General features: G+C 40.3%; 1 protein-coding gene across 3 annotated transcripts in view; it reads left to right on the top strand.

Moving 5' to 3' along the window:
* Window positions 1-17,876, top strand: part of USP40 (ubiquitin specific peptidase 40) — a 142,939-nt gene that overhangs the window by 23,593 nt on the left and 101,470 nt on the right. For 2 of the 3 annotated variants that reach the window (XM_073633674.1, XM_073633676.1), the window contains exons 7-11: window positions 5,704-5,847; window positions 7,979-8,107; window positions 10,665-10,751; window positions 14,965-15,075; window positions 15,673-15,946. In XM_073633674.1, the coding sequence (XP_073489775.1) occupies window positions 5,704-5,847; window positions 7,979-8,107; window positions 10,665-10,751; window positions 14,965-15,075; window positions 15,673-15,946 (745 nt within the window). The remainder of the gene's footprint in view (window positions 1-5,703; window positions 5,848-7,978; window positions 8,108-10,664; window positions 10,752-14,964; window positions 15,076-15,672; window positions 15,947-17,876) is intronic. The other variant, XM_073633677.1, reaches the window with a different exon arrangement.

A 17,876-nucleotide genomic window follows, 5' to 3' on the forward strand; every position in this document is an offset into this window, starting at 1 on the left:
TTTTCTTTTCTTTGGCTTTTTTCCCTCTGTTTTAACCTGGTGAACTAGCCAGTAACACGCTCCTGTATTAGTGAGAGACAATTCTGGAGAAATAAACACAGGAGGCACATCAGACAAGCAGCATTGTCAGTCTGTGGGGAGGGGAGTTTTAAATGTATTAGCAGACTTAGAACTGCTAACAAATTGAAGCCAAACTGCAGCTCACACTTTTATAATCATTTACAGCAAACAGTTTTTTTTTCCTTTTGGGATAAAGATTTTGCATGAATAAATAAAAGCTGATCATTTTAATCACCCCTGCCAGAGTTGTGTGGTTTGTCTTATCCATGTAAACTGATACATTCTGCTGGGGAGTTTGTGCTGTGAAAAACAATATATTTGCTGGCTGGATTACCAGATAAAAATAGAAGCAAGCAACCCTAAAAAAGGAAACTAATATAGCTATCGCATTGAAGAATTAGTAAGCTGCAATATAATGTTTGCTTTTGGGCTTAAAGTAGAACTATAGGCAAAACTTTTTTTTATTTTTTTATCATCTTGGATAGGGTAAGGGAGGGTCATAATCCCTGTCAGATTTTTTTTTCACCATCTGTGTTCCATTGAGGAGATTTCCCTTTACTTCCTGTCCCATGGCCAAACATGAAGTGAGAGGAAACCCCTGCAAATAAAGGTTATTTCTTGGGGACCCTCAGGTCACCAGAACTACTATCCCCATTGAAAAATTTCCCCTCTATTACATTTCTAGGAACAACCCAACATTTGGTATTTTCTTTTACTTTCACTTTCAATAAAACAGGAAAAACAGAGAGGGTGAATCTCCTTAACGGGGGCACAGACAGCAATAAAAACTGACATATGTCCTAATCCATCTCCACTCTATCCAAAACTAAAAAAAAAAGTTTTTTGCCTTTTAGTTATACTTTAAAGTGTTTGGTACCCCAGCATTTTCATATTCATATTCATTTTCATATTCCTGATATTGTGCCTGCTGTACCATGTTCTTGTATGAAAAAGTCTCCTGTTCCCTCTGTATTGCTTCCTTTCTGTGAAATCTCTGGTGTTCCTGCCAGTACATCTGCTTTCCTAATAAAAACTGACCACACTAGACAGGAGAACACTGTGTGGTCAGTTCTCTAGCTATGTTTGGAACTCAGCCTGCTCTCCTCCAATGATCTGACTTGTCCTGACATGCCCCCATGCCCAACCATTCACTGGGAAGCTCAGTGTACTGTTGCTTTCCCCCCCCAGCTCTTATGCAGCTGAGAACAGAGGGAATATGATCACTTATAAAAAGGGGGGAAAAGGGTATTTAGAATGCTTTTTGTTATATCTATACACAAATTATTTGCCTTTTTTTGTTTCAGTTTTAAACTAAATGGGCTGTTTTAAAACATGATAGTTTACGATCACTTTAAGCCCCTGTTCACATCTGGGGGATTTGACATGTCAGATGACAGCCTATTGCTGGCGACGGCACTGTCCAAATCGGTGCGATTCCGACTTTGCGGCACCACACCAATTCCCAGAAGTAGTTCCTGCATTACTTTTGGTGACTTCAGGGGCGATTTTCAGTAGACATCTGTGCATGAAACCTGCACAGATGTCTTTCAAATCGCTCCCGAAGTCACGCTGAAATGAGGGTTTGAAATCATGCGAGTTCAGCTGAACTTGCACGATTTCAAACCTGCCTTCAGTGTGAAGGGCTTTAATTCAGTGACCTCACACCTGTTTTGATTCAGTGACCGCTCATTAGAAAACTGTACTTAGACACTTAGAATGTTATCGTAGTTATACATTATGCAAGGTTCATGCATTAATATGCTTTAAGATTATTTACATTAAGGTGATCTTTTTCAGATGTATATCTGAAAAACAAGATGCACACTATACTGTAGAAATGGACACTTCTACGTAGACTTTTTTTTTTGTTTCTTTTTTTTCCTAATTTTATTACAAGAAGATCACAAAAACAGAGCTACAGCAAATAGGTATGCTTCTGTACAGTTGCAGGTGCAAGAACAGTACACCTTTCAAGCACTGAGAACATTACATTAAACAGAATACAAGGCGTCAGTGTATGTAAAGTGCAAGTCTCAGGGTGATAAAATGCAATCCAGTTCAGATGATGAGTCCAGATTGCATATACCCTAAAGCCGTAACGATCGCACATCTCTGGAGAGTCTCATTTTAAAGAAAAAAGTTAAAAGTAGTGGGAAGGGACCAATAGGGAAAGCTGATTTCTGCAAGTGAGGAGGTGGGGTTGTAAAAGTGAAAGGTGGAAGGGTCAGAAAAGAAGGGTGACCAGATCGACGGGTGGAAAATGGTGGGGGGAGTTAGGAAATGAAAGCATAAAAACAGGTTGTCATGGGGCTATGCGAGGCCTGCAGCAAAGGAAGAAGTTGAATAAGTCATAGGTGCAAATCATGAAGGAATGTCAGACCAGGAAATAGGTGGTGAATCACCACCCCGAAAGTGATAGAGTAGGGAAAAGTAAAACCTCTATCAGGTTATTTTTTGCTGTCACTGTTGCACTTTACTTCCTGTCCTAGTGATGCAACAGAAAATGGGAGGAAATCTCCCTAAAGTTAGGGTAATTCCTATCCTTAAAAGCTGTCACTAGAACATCTGTCCCAAATGGATGATTTTCTCTCACCTCTTGCTTTGATGACACCTTTAACACTTTGTATTTCCCCTTGCATTCTGCTTTTACAGGTTGATTTACTAAAGGCAAATATACTGTGCACTGCAAGTGCACTTGCTCCAGAGCTTAGTAAATGAGGAAAAGATTCACTTTGCAAAGAATACTCGATCACATATAAGGAAAATAACAACAGCATTTTTGTTTGCACATGATTGGAAGATAGAAATCAGCAGAGCTTCCTCTCAGATCTAGAGCAACTGCGGTGCACAGTATATCTGTCTTTAAGAAATCAACCTCATAGTGTGTTAAAAAAATAAAATAAATCCTGATCACCACTCCAGAATAGTACACTGTATTGCTTTGGTCACAGTATGTAAAAAAAAAACATAAAAAAGGATTTAATAAAAAAGGAAAAAAAGAATTGAATATTTTTTACTTTCTGCTATAAGACCCTTTCACACTGGAGCTTTTTGCAGGTGCTATAGCGTTAAAAATAGCGCCTGCAAAACGTACCAAAACAGCTGCTACATTCATTCCAGTATGAAAGCCCGAGGGCTTTGACACTGGAGCGGTGCGCTGGCAGGGCGTCAGAAAAAGTCCTGCCAGCAGCTTCTTTGGAGCGGTGAAGGAGCCGTGAACTCACCGCTCCTCCACCACTGCTCCCCATTGCAATCAATGGGGCAGCGCAGCGATACCGCCGGCAAGACGCCTCTCCGGCAGCATTTTGCGGGCAGATTTAACCCCTTTCCGGCCACTAGCGGGGGGTTAAAACCGCCCCGCTAGCAGCCTAAAACGACGGTAAAGTGGCGCTAAAAATAGCGCCGCTTTACCGCTGACGCCCGAGCGCCGGCAGTGTGAAAGGGGTCTTAAACATACAATTAAATGTAAAAAAACTAATTTCTTCATCAATTTAGGCCAATATGTATTCTGCTACATATTTTTGGTAAAAAAATCCGAATAAGCGTATATTGAATTGTTTGCACAAAAGTTATAACGTCTACTAACTATGGGATGTTTTTATTTATTTATATATTTTACTAGTAATGGTGGCAATCAGCGACTTATAGCGGGACTGCGATATTGCAACGGATAACTGACACCGAACTGACACTTTTGACACTTTTTGGGGACCAGTGACACTAATACATGGATCCGTGCTAAAAAAATATGCACTGTCATTGTGCTAATGATACTGGCAGGGAAGGGGTTAACATCAGGGGCGGTCAAAGGGTTATTTGTGTGCCTAAATTGTGCTTACTAACTGTGGGGTAGGTGCTTTTGACTAGGGGAGGGCAAAGATCCATGTTTCTGCTTAGCAGAAACACAGGATCAGTACCTTACCCTCTGACAGAACGACAATCTGCCTTGTTTACTCTGTACTATCTACCGTACATCCAGTCTGCAGTACCCACCGCCGGGCTCTTGCTGTGTATAATCAGTGGGAGCTGGTCGCCGGCAGCACGTGCCCCAGACCCTGAAGTGTCAGATCATGTACTAGGTTCGTGACCTGGTACAGAACGCCCGTCCTTCCACAGTAAATGTACGGTGGGCAGTCCGCAAGCTGTTAAATACCACTTAAAGATAGGTCTATTTGTGTGAAAAAAAAAAATTATATGAGTACAGTGCTGCATGACCGTGCAATTATCATTCAAAGTGTGACAGCGCTGAAAGCTGAAATTGGCCTGGGCAGTAAGGGGGTGAAAGTGCCCGGTATTGAAGTGGTAAGGTGTAACTAAAGTCAAAACTTTTCTTTTTTTTTAATTTTGAAAAGAGTAAGGGATGGTTATAACCCCTGTGTCCCATTGGGGAGATTTCCCTTATCTTCTTGTCCCATAGCCAAAACAGTAAGGGCTCATGTACACTTACTTTGGCTTCAACATTCATTAAAGTGCCTACGACTTCAAAATGCTTTTATGATGTGCTTTTGATGTTTCAGTGGTGCTTCGATGAAACTTTAGTGGTGCTTCGGTGAAGCGTTGGTGGTGCTCTTTTGAAGCTTTGTTGAAGCTTGACAGATGCCCTGTGTGTGTGTGTATGTGTCTCATACCCACAATTTCTCCAAAACAAAGCGAAGCTAAAGCTGAATTAAAGCCTCTCAAAAGCTGCAGGTACTTCAAGCGAGCTTTGTCATGGAGTTCTATGGAGGCTTTGAAGCAACACTAAAGCGACATGGGGTATAATTTTTGAAGCAAAGCAAACGCAAGGTGTAAACAGGACTGTAAGCTAACCATTTTATTTAGTGACAGGAGCTTTGACTGGCGTTCAGAGAGCTTTAACAAAGCGTGTCCGAAGCCTTGTTTTGAAGCAAGTGTAAACTAGCCCTAAGTGAGAGGAAATCCCTCCAAAGTGAGGGAATCCTGGGGTGTCACCAGAACTAGTGTCCTTATTGGAAGATTTCCCCTCTATTACTGTTCTGATGTCATGCCAAAATTTAGAGTTTTCTTTTACTTTCAATAACGGTAAATAGGACAAATTGAGAGGGTGAATCTCCCATAAAGGGGGCACAAAATGCAATAAAAACCTGATAGGGGTTCTAATCCCTCTCCACTCTTATCCAGAAAAATAGTTACACTGCTAAGTTGTTTTGAAACTTACCTCGTATACGTGTTTGCAGTTATGTGATGTTACTCTCTCTCCCTGTCAGTGCAGCCTTGTCTATTCTCTATGTTGTAGGAGCTAAACTGAATATCATTTATGGCAAACGTCTGTTTTTTGAGTGTCTCATTAGCCCTGAGCTCAGACAGGAGATGGGATGGCCTTACAGCCTGACTCTTCTGTTCTGAAAATGAAAACAGGATACAAGTACGGTAAATAAATAAACGTAATCAACAAGAGGTAAATCGGCACTGTTATAACAATTTAAGAGGATTCGGAGTACTACAAAAGTTTAGCAGCAACTGGTGATTTTTTTTTTTTTTTTTTTTTGTGGACGTATATGTTTTGAAATCTTTTGTTTTTTTGTGTCCTTCTAAAAAGCTCTTGTAAAGCATTAAATAGATGAAGTGGATGCTTTAACTGTGTGTTTTTTTTTTTTTTTTTTTTTCTTTTTTTGTGTCTTTCAGTCAGCAAAGCTAGGAAAGTTGCCACCGTTTCTCACACTCTCTCTTCTAAGGTTTAATTTTGACTTTAGTAAGTGTGAGCGCTACAAAGAGACGTCACGTTATGCCTTCCCCACCCGGCTAAACATCAGGCCTTTTTGTGAGCAGGTTTGAGTTTTTTTGTTCGTCCACAAGTGTGGATGGATTTTTTTTTCTGATATTCTCTGTCTTAACTGCTGAAAATGATCTTCATGCTGCCTAAGTGAAAGTGAAGCTATAGCGAATTTTTAGTAAAGGTAATGTGGTATTTTAACATGCTTGCTGTGCAATGATTTTATGAGTGTATTTTATACCCTTTTTGGGATCTGATTATTTGGTGACTTCAGAAAACTTTTTTGCTTAGCCATTTGTAAGGGTTTGTATACATGGGCTTTTGCTTGTGTCAGAACTGCTTCTTTTCCTATTCAAATCAATAGGAATGCAAAAGCAGGCTGATGTTATTTAGACACAGCTCAAATGCCAGTCAGAAGAAGCTCCACTTCAGGTCAAGTGAACATGTGAATATACGTTGAATGATCTCAGAATTGTCGCAAACTTATCCCAAATCCAGGCTGAATGCAACCTAAAGTGCTTTTGCCAGCAAAACAATCCCTAAAGCAGAAAGCTATTTTACAACACACCTGCACTGTAGACTCTTTCCTGACTCTTACACAATAAAGGTAAACTCCAGGGAAATAGAAAATCTACCCTGCAGTGGGGCTCACCTCCGCACTGCAAGGGTTAAATGGGTACCACCTTGTTCCTTCTATGCAACTGGTCTCCAGAAGCCTCTTTGGTGCTCTGCTCAGCCGTTGCAGCTCTGCCATCATAATTTACAATGTAGGACCGGTAGTCCCCCATTACAAGTGAGGATGCCAATGGCACCTAGAAGAAGTGAGCTTTCCTTGCTTCTGGGTATTGTAAGAGTCTTTTTACGGCTTGGCTTATTTTTCGGAGCATTCTAGTTGCCTGATTGTAAAGCTGACCATAGGTGGATTGAAAATTGGCCAATTCAGCAGGGACCAGCCAAATATGGTTTCATGTTTGCCCGCTTCCGCCCATCAGAAGTCAGTTTAACAATCAACTTTTGTTGAATGGGCTTGTTGGAAATATTTTCTCAATTATCAGCTGCAGCCGCTGATCAGTGTATTCTGACTGCGGACAGTCCCCACTGTCAGAATACAACTTCTCAGCGGGGACGATTAATCTATACACATCCCTTGTGTGGATGGAGAAGTACGTTCATTATTATTTATTTTTTTTGATCAGCCTGCTGGCTGATTGAAAATATATTAGTCCTCTATGACCAGCCTTACTATGACCATAATGCTTCGACTGTTTAGAGAGGTTGTAAAGTACACATTTTTTCACTAAAATAAAAAAGTTATATATACAGTGGATATAAAAAGTCTACACACCCCTGTTAAAATGTCAGGTTTCTGTGATGTAAAAAAAAAAAAAATGAGACAAAGATAAATCATTTCAGAACCTATAAACTGTACGACTCAATTGAACAACAAACTAAAATCTTTTAGGTGGAGGAAAGTAAAAATAAAAAAACCTAAAATAATAAGGTTGCATAAGTGTGCACACCCTAAACAAATACTTTGTTGAAGCACCTTTTGATTTTATTACAGCACCCAGTCAATTTGGGTATGAGTCTATCAGCATGGCACATCTAGACTTGGCAATATTTGCCCATTCATCTTTGCAAAAACATTCAAAATATGCCAGATTGCCAGGGCATCTCCTGTGTACAGCACACTTCTGCTCCAACCGCCTAGGGAAGTTCTCCTTCCTCCTTCCAACACCCCCCCCCCCCCCCAGTCTTCTGGGACATGTAATGCGTCTCAGAAGACTGCATCCGCCATTCGTGGTGTGCAGCGCAGCTTGCGCATGCACAGTGGTTTACGGTTGTGAAGCTGTCACAGCCGGTTGCCCATAGTGAAGATGCCAGCGCAGAGGAAAGAAGACAGTGGGCGAGACCGACTGGGGTGAGCACACCGCTGGATCATGTGACAGGCGAGTGGTTGTTTTTTAACTGTCAGCGGCTAGTTTTTGTAGCTGCTGACTCTTAGTTTTTCCACAGGAGACTGGAACTCCGCTTTAACTATATTTGACAAGTAGAGTTATTAACCCCCTTTACATATTCATAAAAAAATGTAAATCCATTTCTCGTAAATATTAAATATATCATAAATAATATTAGTAAATATGGCTTTGTATTCAAGTTGCATGTGTCTGTCTGTTTACTTTGTAGCAAAACCTGGATGATGCTGTACAAATGTATGAGCTCTTCTCAGTTATTATACACAAGGGCAGTTGCTATGGCGGCCATTATCACGTCTATATCAGGGATGTGGATGAATTAGGACACTGGGGATACCAGGTGACTATCTCCCTTGCTAAACTGTTATTAACAAACCTAAAAAAAAAATATGTATGACTAAGCTTGTGTAATATTTTAAACATTCAGTTTTTTGTTTTTTTTTAAATCTTCATTATCTATTAAAACTTTCAAACAATACAGCTGATCACCAAGACAAATTACATTATCTGCAGATTATACACGTTACTTCTTTACAATACCTCTCTCTAGTTACAGATAATCTCCAGAATACCAATTTAACATTCCTAATAGAACAAACAAATGAACAAATCAAACAACAAACAGACAACACACAAGAAGGGGAAAGAAAAAAAAAAGGGAACCCCCACTCCTCCCCTCTCCTCCACCCCTCCCCACTATCACTATCGGTCCTCTCCTAAGCTATAAGGCATTCTGTCTATCCCATTTCTGCCCACCTGTTATAACCTAGATCCTTGCCATGATGTTCTAGGGGGGGGGGGCGCAAAGAGAAAAAGGCCAGTCGTGGAGCTGTTACCCAAGGTCCCCATAGCTTATCTAATATATCCATCCTGCCCCTGTTTTTATACACCTTTTGTTCCATTAATATTGTCATATTTACCTGAGAACGCCATTCCTTGTATACTGGTCTATTAGGAGACATCCATTTTCTAGCAATTATCTTACGAGCTATGAATAGTAATCTGCCACTTTTGTATTAACTTGTCCAATGGATATAGCTCTTCATTAACATAGCCCAGTAGACAAGTCTTTGGTTCCATTTCTATATTGGTATTGTAAGCTCCATTAATTGTGGACACCACCACTCGCCAGTTCCACAACATATGGATCAGATCAGCCGGATTACACCTCGGACAATCCGGGGTTTCCCTCCTCCTCCACTTATATAACTTTTCCGGCGTCCTATATGTCCTATATATAATAAACAATTGAGATAGGCATTGTGTATGTGATATGAATACCATTGGGGCCCTCTTCAGAATATTTTGCCATTCATCCTCTGTTATACCCCCCAGGTCTTTCTCCCAACCCTTTCTACCTGGAGTATTCTTAAAATCTTGATACTTCATCATAAGTTGGTTGTAAGCTAATGTAATTAGTTTACAACCAATTAGCTGTGGATCCACCATCGTGTGCCTGCAGGAAAATTGTAATTTAGATGAAATTAATATACATGTACCTCTAGCATTCATAGAGTATACAGCATGATACTGAGTAGGGTACATTTTATTCTGTAACAAGGTAACCGTATCCTGAGACAAATGTGTTTCCTGCTGGCATACTATCGATGGTGAATGTTGACTCAGAGTATTAAACATAGCCTGTTTCTTAATATGATCCTTAATTCCTCTAATATTCCATGGTAATACTAAAATTTCAGTCGCCATCTTTCAATTTATACAAATATAGACTATTATTAGTACTATGCCTATAAACCATTATATACCAATATACCAGTATCCATCCCCACCTAAATGATACATAGTACACACAGTACACTGAAGCAGAAGGGGATCCCAAGTATTTATCCAAACATATATCCAGGGAAGGATATAGGATCATAGATACAGAAAACTGTTTGATGGTAGAGTGGGGACACAAACAACCCAACCAAGATAACCCAAAAAACAAAACAAAAAAAAAACAATCAGCGCATGCATCCATACTTGATGAATGCAGAACCAATTTCACGCAGGAAGATGTAAATGGGGGAGAAAACAAACATACAGTCTTAAAGTGTATGTAAACCCTGACCCCGATTGCCCCTGATTGCCTTAATTGGGTTTGGTCTGTTGAATATAACATTGTAAGTATTTTGTTTCATAAGTAACAAAACAATTACATGTTAATCTTGATAGAAATCTTATAAAATTATAATTTCCTATGCTTGTTCGTAATGTCAGGGTTTTCTGTGGACTACAGAACACCCCCATATGGTGGGGATCAGGAGAGGTGTTCTATAGTCCTAATTTGTAGCAAGCAGCCTAGCATGACATTGCTGCTTCTATATAGATGCAGTACATTCAGTATGGGTCGTCATCCAAAACCGTAAGGCCTCTTTCACACTTGTGCAACTTGGGACTGCAGAGTCGCATGACAAGTCATACTCCATGATTTCCAATGAGTACCATTCATATCTGTGCAACTTCAAGTCTCAGCGACTTCAAAGTATTTCCTGCACTTTGTTCCGACTTTGATGCGACCTGAGGTCAGACATTACTTCAAGTCACGTTGAAGTTGCGTGACTTTCAGGTTGTACAAGTGTGAAAGGGGCCTAAGTGTGTTACTGGCAGGGTCACCAGTTGAAAATATAGGGACAGGGGCTGGAAAAAAGAAAACTAATGCAGCCACTACATCCAAGGGCTGGTATGCTGCAGTATATAAAATGTTTGTGCTTTGGTTTTGACACACTTGGAACTATTATTATTTTGCAGACATACTTTTTTTCTTTTTTAGTGACTTTGAGTCCCCCCCCCCCCAAGTACAATACAAGATTAATAGCCCTGTGTTAACATCCAACAAACACTATTTTCTGTTGTTGATGACTTGTTTATTCACATATTTTTACCTTTAACAGGAAGAGGAAAAAAAGGTGCCAATGACAGGGGGTGCTGGGGAAGAACAGGACTGTCCTGCTGTTACACTTGCTGTCATCATAGCAGAGGTAGATGGATACCCACAAATTTATTTGCTAGGTTATTGCATGAGCATTATTCATAAAATGTATTCTGACCCTGCTTAAAGAGAAAAATCTGTGCCATATAGCAGCAGGAGAGATTTTATTTATCACAGGTACTTTTATAGCGCCATCAATTTGGACAGCACTTTAATATAATATAAAATTAATATATTATTTTGTCAAGATTCACAACACAAAACCCCCCCCCCCCCCTCCCCTCCTCTCAGAGGACCGCCCACCAATTAAGGGAGGAGTCCCGTTACCAACCAGATCAGTCTGTTTCAGCCTAACATGTGTATATAAAAAGTCGGCAGGAGACTGCCACCACTAAGGCTCTGAGGAAGAAGGGCAAACCTTCGAAACGCGTAAGCCAGCGGCAGTCCGTGTGCCTCCCTCCTGGGACCTGGATAGCTGCCTACCACTGGAACTATTGCCTTTGTGCGTTTGATATGCTATTTTACCTGCGACTTTTGTGAGTAGCTTTTTACCTTGTTTTTAATTTATTAAAAATTTGCCAAGGATAATGCGCTAGGCTGGTGCGCTCTCTTGTTTCTTTCTTTGCTTTTCTTTAATATAATATACATTCAAATCAGTCTCTAACCCTCAAGGAGCATACAATGAGAGGGTCCCTAACTCGCATTCATACATACTAGGGCCAATTTAGACAACAGACAATTAACCTACCAGCATGTCTTTGGATTGTGGGAGGAAACTGGAGGACCCAAAGGAAACCCACGCAAACAGGGAGAATATGCAAACTCCAGGCAGGTAGTGTCATGGTTGGGATTTGAACCAACAATCCTCACGCTGCTGGGTGGAAGTGCTAACCACTTAGCCACTGTGAGAGCTGTAGAAAGCACAGATCTACATGAATAAATGACCCTTTAAACTGAATCTGCAGTCAAACCACTAAATATGCAGTTGAAATATTTGTATGTGAAATATCTTACCTACCTATGGATTTGTCATGATTTTCTTCCAGTCTTATTATTAAGACACGCCTCTCAGACAGTGTAGCCCTGCACCTCCACTGCTACTGAGCAGTAAACCCCCATCCAGGGTACACCCCCTGCTGAAAGGACATTGAATGAGCTATGTTCATACTTCTCTCTCCTAGTGTAATTAAAGAGGAAGTAAACCCTGATGGGTTTTTCTTCCTTTCTTCCCTGCAAAGTAAAGGCATAATGTGCTAATATGCATCGCATACTAGCACATTATGTGACACCTGCAAATGAAGCCCGCGTTGTCCCCGCTGCAGGCCGCATTTATCTTCGTCTGTCTTCTTTCCAGGGCCGCAGACTCCGGCTCTGTGACTGGCCTGAGCCGTGTGACATCACTCGCAGGAGCCACTGGTCACGGCACACTTGTCTGAAGAAATGGCACAGGCAGCAGTTCCTTCAGAGCGCATGCAACGATGACATCATTGGCACAGTAAATATCCCTTGAATGGCTCACTTTTAGGAGATATTTACAGTACCCATAGGTAAGCCTAGAATAAGGCTTACCTATAGGTACAACTTCTCCATGGAGGTTTAAACCTCCTTTAAGCCCCCATTGTACAACATAATATTCTGAGCACTGGTAAATACACAAAAGCCTAATTTACTGTTATTACTGGTGCTCACTCTCTCATTTGTAAGTTCGGCCATACAGGGAAATATAGGAGGCTGACTTGAAGACAAATCCAAGTACTAGGTGTTTTATAGTATCAGGGTAGATATCTATTTTGCATGATTACAGACTCTCCAGCTGCTGGAAAGCCCGTATCAATGGTATATGTTGGTTACAACTCTTTGTACAAACACTTTTTATTTAATAGTGTCACACATCTCTCTACTGTATGCATTATCTGATTTAGGTTTTTAGATACAGTACATATTTATGTAGCTTCAGCTGAATTCTTAAAAATGTTATGACATTCCCCTCACAATACAGCCAACAAGCTTTACTATTTACCTGCAATAGTAAATAGTGTAACCAGCGCGCATCATATCTTAGTGTGTATTAAATATAAGTGATCCCGATAGTTATGACTACTATTGGTATACCACACTTAAAGCCATTTCAATCCGGCCAAAACTCATGAAAAACCTTATTACTATAGACATATATTTAAAAAATCGTGAAATTGACTTATTTTTCTATATTAGGAACATTTAAATCCTATACTCACACCACGTGTTCAACAGTGAAACAAAACGTGTTATTAATTACAATGTTACTTATGAAAATCAATCCGCAACAATGTAGTGAGCACCCTGAAACATATGTTGCTAGTAACAATGTTACTTGTGACTATCAATTCGCAACAATGTGGTGAACACCATACATATCCAAATTAATGCTAAAAATGTTTATCAGTGGGACACTTATTCCCCTTGAACATCTTAGATGTAGAAACAATGATCAGTCCTTGATGGAAATATGCTAGGTTGATATTAGCACCAATCTTCTTTATAGAAAGAGACACACCGATATTCCTCCTTTTCACAAATATGGTAAAAAAGGCCGCTTACCGGATCAGATGCATCTCAGGTTAGTGAGATCAGATGAGCATGTTGCATTAGCCTGCCGGCCTTAGATTATCACCTGGGAGATTTCCTCAGCCACTGTGCTCCAATTCACAGGCAGATCTGGGCGTTTTCCTGGGAGATTTCCTCAGCCACTGCGCTCCAATACACAGGCAGATCTATCCTCACTGATACAATGTATCCGGTTTCAAAATATTAGTTCATCCATACAGAAGATACACCTCAGTGGGAATAAAACAAAAAGGGCTCCATAGTGCAAATGTGTTTTATAGATTTATTCAAAATCTCTTTCACAGTCACTTTAAAACAATTCTTTCCACTGCAAATGTTCACAGCAACACTCCACTGCACATCAGGAACTACAAATCAAAAAAGAAACTCCCAAGTATACACCAAACGGAACTCAGATAAAAAATGGGAACCAGATAAAAATTAGCTAAAAATCAGCATGCATGCAGAGCGGGAGCAAACCGGCTGACTGCATGGAGAAAGACCAGACAAATGTGATGGCGTCACAGCCTCTAGCTCCACCCGACGCGTTTCCCCTAAACAGGCTTCCACTGGGAGTTTTTTTTTTGATTTGTAGTTCCTGATGTGCAGTGGAGTGTTGCTGTGAACATTTGCAGTGGAAAGAATTGTTTTAAAGTGACTGTGAAAGAGATTTTGAATAAATCTATAAAACACATTTGCACTATGGAGCCCTTTTCGTTTTATTCCCACTGAGGTGTATCTTCTGTATGGATGAACTAATATTTTGAAACCGGATACATTGTATCAGTGAGGATAGATCTGCCTGTGTATTGGAGCGCAGTGGCTGAGGAAATCTCCCAGGAAAACGCCCAGATCTGCCTGTGAATTGGAGCACAGTGGCTGAGGAAATCTCCCAGGAAAACGCCCAGGTGATAATCTAAGGCCGGCAGGCTAATGCAACATGCTCATCTGATCTCACTAACCTGAGATCCATCTGATCCGGTAAGCGGCCTTTTTTACCATATTTGTGAAAAGGAGGAATATCGGTGTGTCTCTTTCTATAAAGAAGATTGGTGCTAATATCAACCTAGCATATTTCCATCAAGGACTGATCATTGTTTCTACATCTAAGATGTTCATGGGGAATAAGTGTCCCACTGATAAGCATTTTTAGCATTAATTTGGATATGTATGGTGTTCACCACATTGTTGCGAATTGATAGTCACAAGTAACATTGTTACTAGCAACATATGTTTCAGGGTGCTCACCACATTGTTGCGGATTGATTTTCATAAGTAACATTGTAATTAATAACACATGTTTTGTTTCACTGTTGAACACGTGGTGTGAGTATAGGATTTAAATGTTCCTAATATAGAAAAATAAGTAAATTTCACGATTTTTTAAATATATGTCTATAGTAATAACGTTTTTCATGAGTTTTGGCCGGATTGAAATGGCTTTAAGTGTGGTATACCAATAGTAGTCATAACTATCGGGATCACTTATATTTAATACACACTAAGATATGATGCGCGCTGGTTACACTATTTACTATTTATTTTTTGGGTCTTTTGTATTTATGGACTAACACGAGCAGCAGCACAATTTTTTTATTTTTTGTATGGTTAGCGCAAAATCACGTTTCTTTATATATTTACCTGCAATAACTGGTATCGTCATTCTAATTTTAAAGGCTGGAGCAGATAAAATGCTTCCGCTCGATCAACTGAGCCAGAAACTGCTGGAGCACACAGGATCCTCTTGGAATAAGGTCTATAGGAAGAAACATGGAGCCCTCCGTAAGGTACGGGACAAGTGTAAATAAGAATAAGGGTAAATTGTGGCAAACGCAGCCCCCCAGCCCCTTCATTGACAAATGAAACTAAGGCAGGGCATAAATTATGTGGTTTTCTTTCCTGCAACCACAGACTGCAGAAAAGAAAATCGCTTGATTCCCCCATCAACACAGTCAGTGTTGATGGAGGAAATCCCTCCCGCGGATCTATTGTGTTCTGCTGTCGGGGGGAGCAGGGAGCTGTTCCTGCCGGAACAACACAGTGATTATTGCTAGTGGCTATATTCGCTGGCAACAATCGCATGTAAAAATCCGACGTGCTGTTTGTAAGTCGATCGATGGATTGTACAACTGTGCAAGACTGAAGGTAAGGCTGCAGTTCAGCTTTAACTCTCCACCACTCTGTCCAAAAACACTAGTATTGTCAGAATTGCATCTTTTTGTCCGTGTCAGGAAAAATAAATTTAATCGTATTCTTATGCATTGGAAATATCAAGGTTCATATATTTATTGCCACTGCAACTAAAATATGCAATTCAGAAGTCTTTTATTCTTGTTTTTTTTTTTTTTTTATATTATATTTTTATGTTTATATTTTTATTACAGTTCCTGCAGAATCATCCCTCTGTCTTTCAGTTGAGCTCTGATGGATCTTTGGTGGGGTTAGCGCATACAGAAAATGCCACTGATCCTCAGTGCTGTAAGCAAAGCAGTTCAGGAAAAATCCAAGCACCACAAAGAGGTGCTAGTCACTGGTTTGATTTCAATGACTCAACGGTTAAATGTATCCAGGAACGGGAAATTGAGAAACAGTTCCAGGGAAAAGAGAGTGCATATATGCTCTTCTACCGCAAAAGCCAATTAAAGAGACCTAAAGAAGGTAAGTCTGTAATGGGTATTTACAATTAAACCTTTCCTTAGTTTAAAGTGGTTATAAAGCCTTACATATGGCCAGTGAAGTGACTGGCCTCAGGTGATACACAGAGATAAAACAAATCCTTCTACATAAGTTGTACCTGTTTATCTACAGTCTTCTCTTCTCTACAGTCGTTCAAAGTCCAGAATTTATAAAGCTTGTCTGAGCTGGCAGAAAAAAAGGGGGCAGAGAGCTGAAATAACACACTGCAGAGTTCAGTGAGCTGATTGGAGGGAAGGGAAACACCCCCCCTTCATGCAGAACACAGGAACAGAGCTGAGGCTGTCAGCTGGAGATCCCTCACCTGTCACCATTTTTCTCTTGGTGTCAGGAAAACTTGTCAGTAGTAACGCAGAGGAAAGAGGCAGCAAACAGAAATGACACTTTGTGCTCTTAATTGAGACAAGTACACACTATAGAGGTATATGTGTAACGAGCCCCTTGCTCGCTCGGTTTCACTCTCCCAACACTCCTCTGCAGCTATTGACTCAGATTGCAATGTCTGATGGTTCGGTCATCCAATGGTCCGGGACTAGAACCACAGCTCTGTGCCGTTCTAGTCCAGTTGTGATAGCTCAGAACAAACACCAGGCAGGCTGTATGTAAGTTCAAACAGGAATCTATCTTTATTGACAAAATAAAGGCTTTTATACACTCATATTACTCTAACAATACACCTGTAACCTAATTAACCTAATTAACATGAGCTAATTAACTAATCCCTTTAGACAGCCTAGATGACTCAGACATGATCGTTAGGCCAGACTGGCCGTCTTGTAGTTCAGAAAATCCAATCAACATTAACACAATCAACATAGACTCTTCTTCACACAATAGCAGAGTTAATTAACACAAATAACAATGGGGATCTAATGACTCTTAGATCCCATAGTAGACTTATTTTCAATACACATTTTCAGCAGACAATAGACAGACAGGTGTTGGAATTTACATCAGCATCTCCTAACAGCATCTGTCCCAGCATTATAAATCAGCCACTATTCCAATATGGCAAATCCAGGGTCCCCAGGCATACAGCTCACAAAGAGCACTGTTCCCCCAAATGCAAGGGCCCCCGATCGATCGGCAAGAGGCTTGCATACAGTCCCCTCCAAAAGTCTCTTTCCCGGCTAGGTCTGTCACAATATGCTTTGGTCATATTCCATGTCTGAGGTTTACAACCACTTTAATCACCTTTACTGACAGCTTGAATACCATACAAGCACCCTCATACCTTTTCCTTCACAAGCAGCCAGGTATCCCCAAAACCTGGGCACTCTTATATACAAATTTGTAGTTTTGTCAAGAAAGTTAAAGGTTACTTTACTACATCCTGCCCACAGCAGCTACTTTTTATCACCCCTAACTTAAAGAACGAATTGAAAGTAGGGGGACAGGGCAAGCCAATGTTAAACTTTCTAAGCAAACAACATTGTTTATGGCATGCAATATGATAGCCCTTTAATGGATACAGTCCACCACACCAAAAATTTGGGGTGCCTGGAGTAAATCGACACTCACTTTTATGAGACACAGTAGACATTGTGGGTAGTACCCTGCATTAAGGAAGCACAAGTGATGGAGGCTTGTTGTATGTTTGGTTTTATTTTATCTGTAACCTAATTATCGTGCTGTAAACACAATCGTGTAGCACTGTATACCTTTGTACAGTTGACTTCAATACGGAAATGGGTAGCTATTGGAGTACCAACATCCCTGAATTATATGTATAAAGAAAAACACTCAAAATGGGACTTTAAAGTGGTTGAAACCTAGTTACACCGCTTTTACCTACAGGTAAGCCTATAATAAGGCTTACCTGTAGGTACTGAAAATCTCTCCTAAACCTGCACGGTTTAGGAGATATTTACCATATACGCTTGCTTTCTAAAGG

This window comes from Aquarana catesbeiana, linkage group LG06 (assembly GCF_042186555.1).
Source record: "Aquarana catesbeiana isolate 2022-GZ linkage group LG06, ASM4218655v1, whole genome shotgun sequence".
In the NCBI taxonomy this organism is placed as follows: Eukaryota; Metazoa; Chordata; class Amphibia; order Anura; family Ranidae; genus Aquarana; species Aquarana catesbeiana.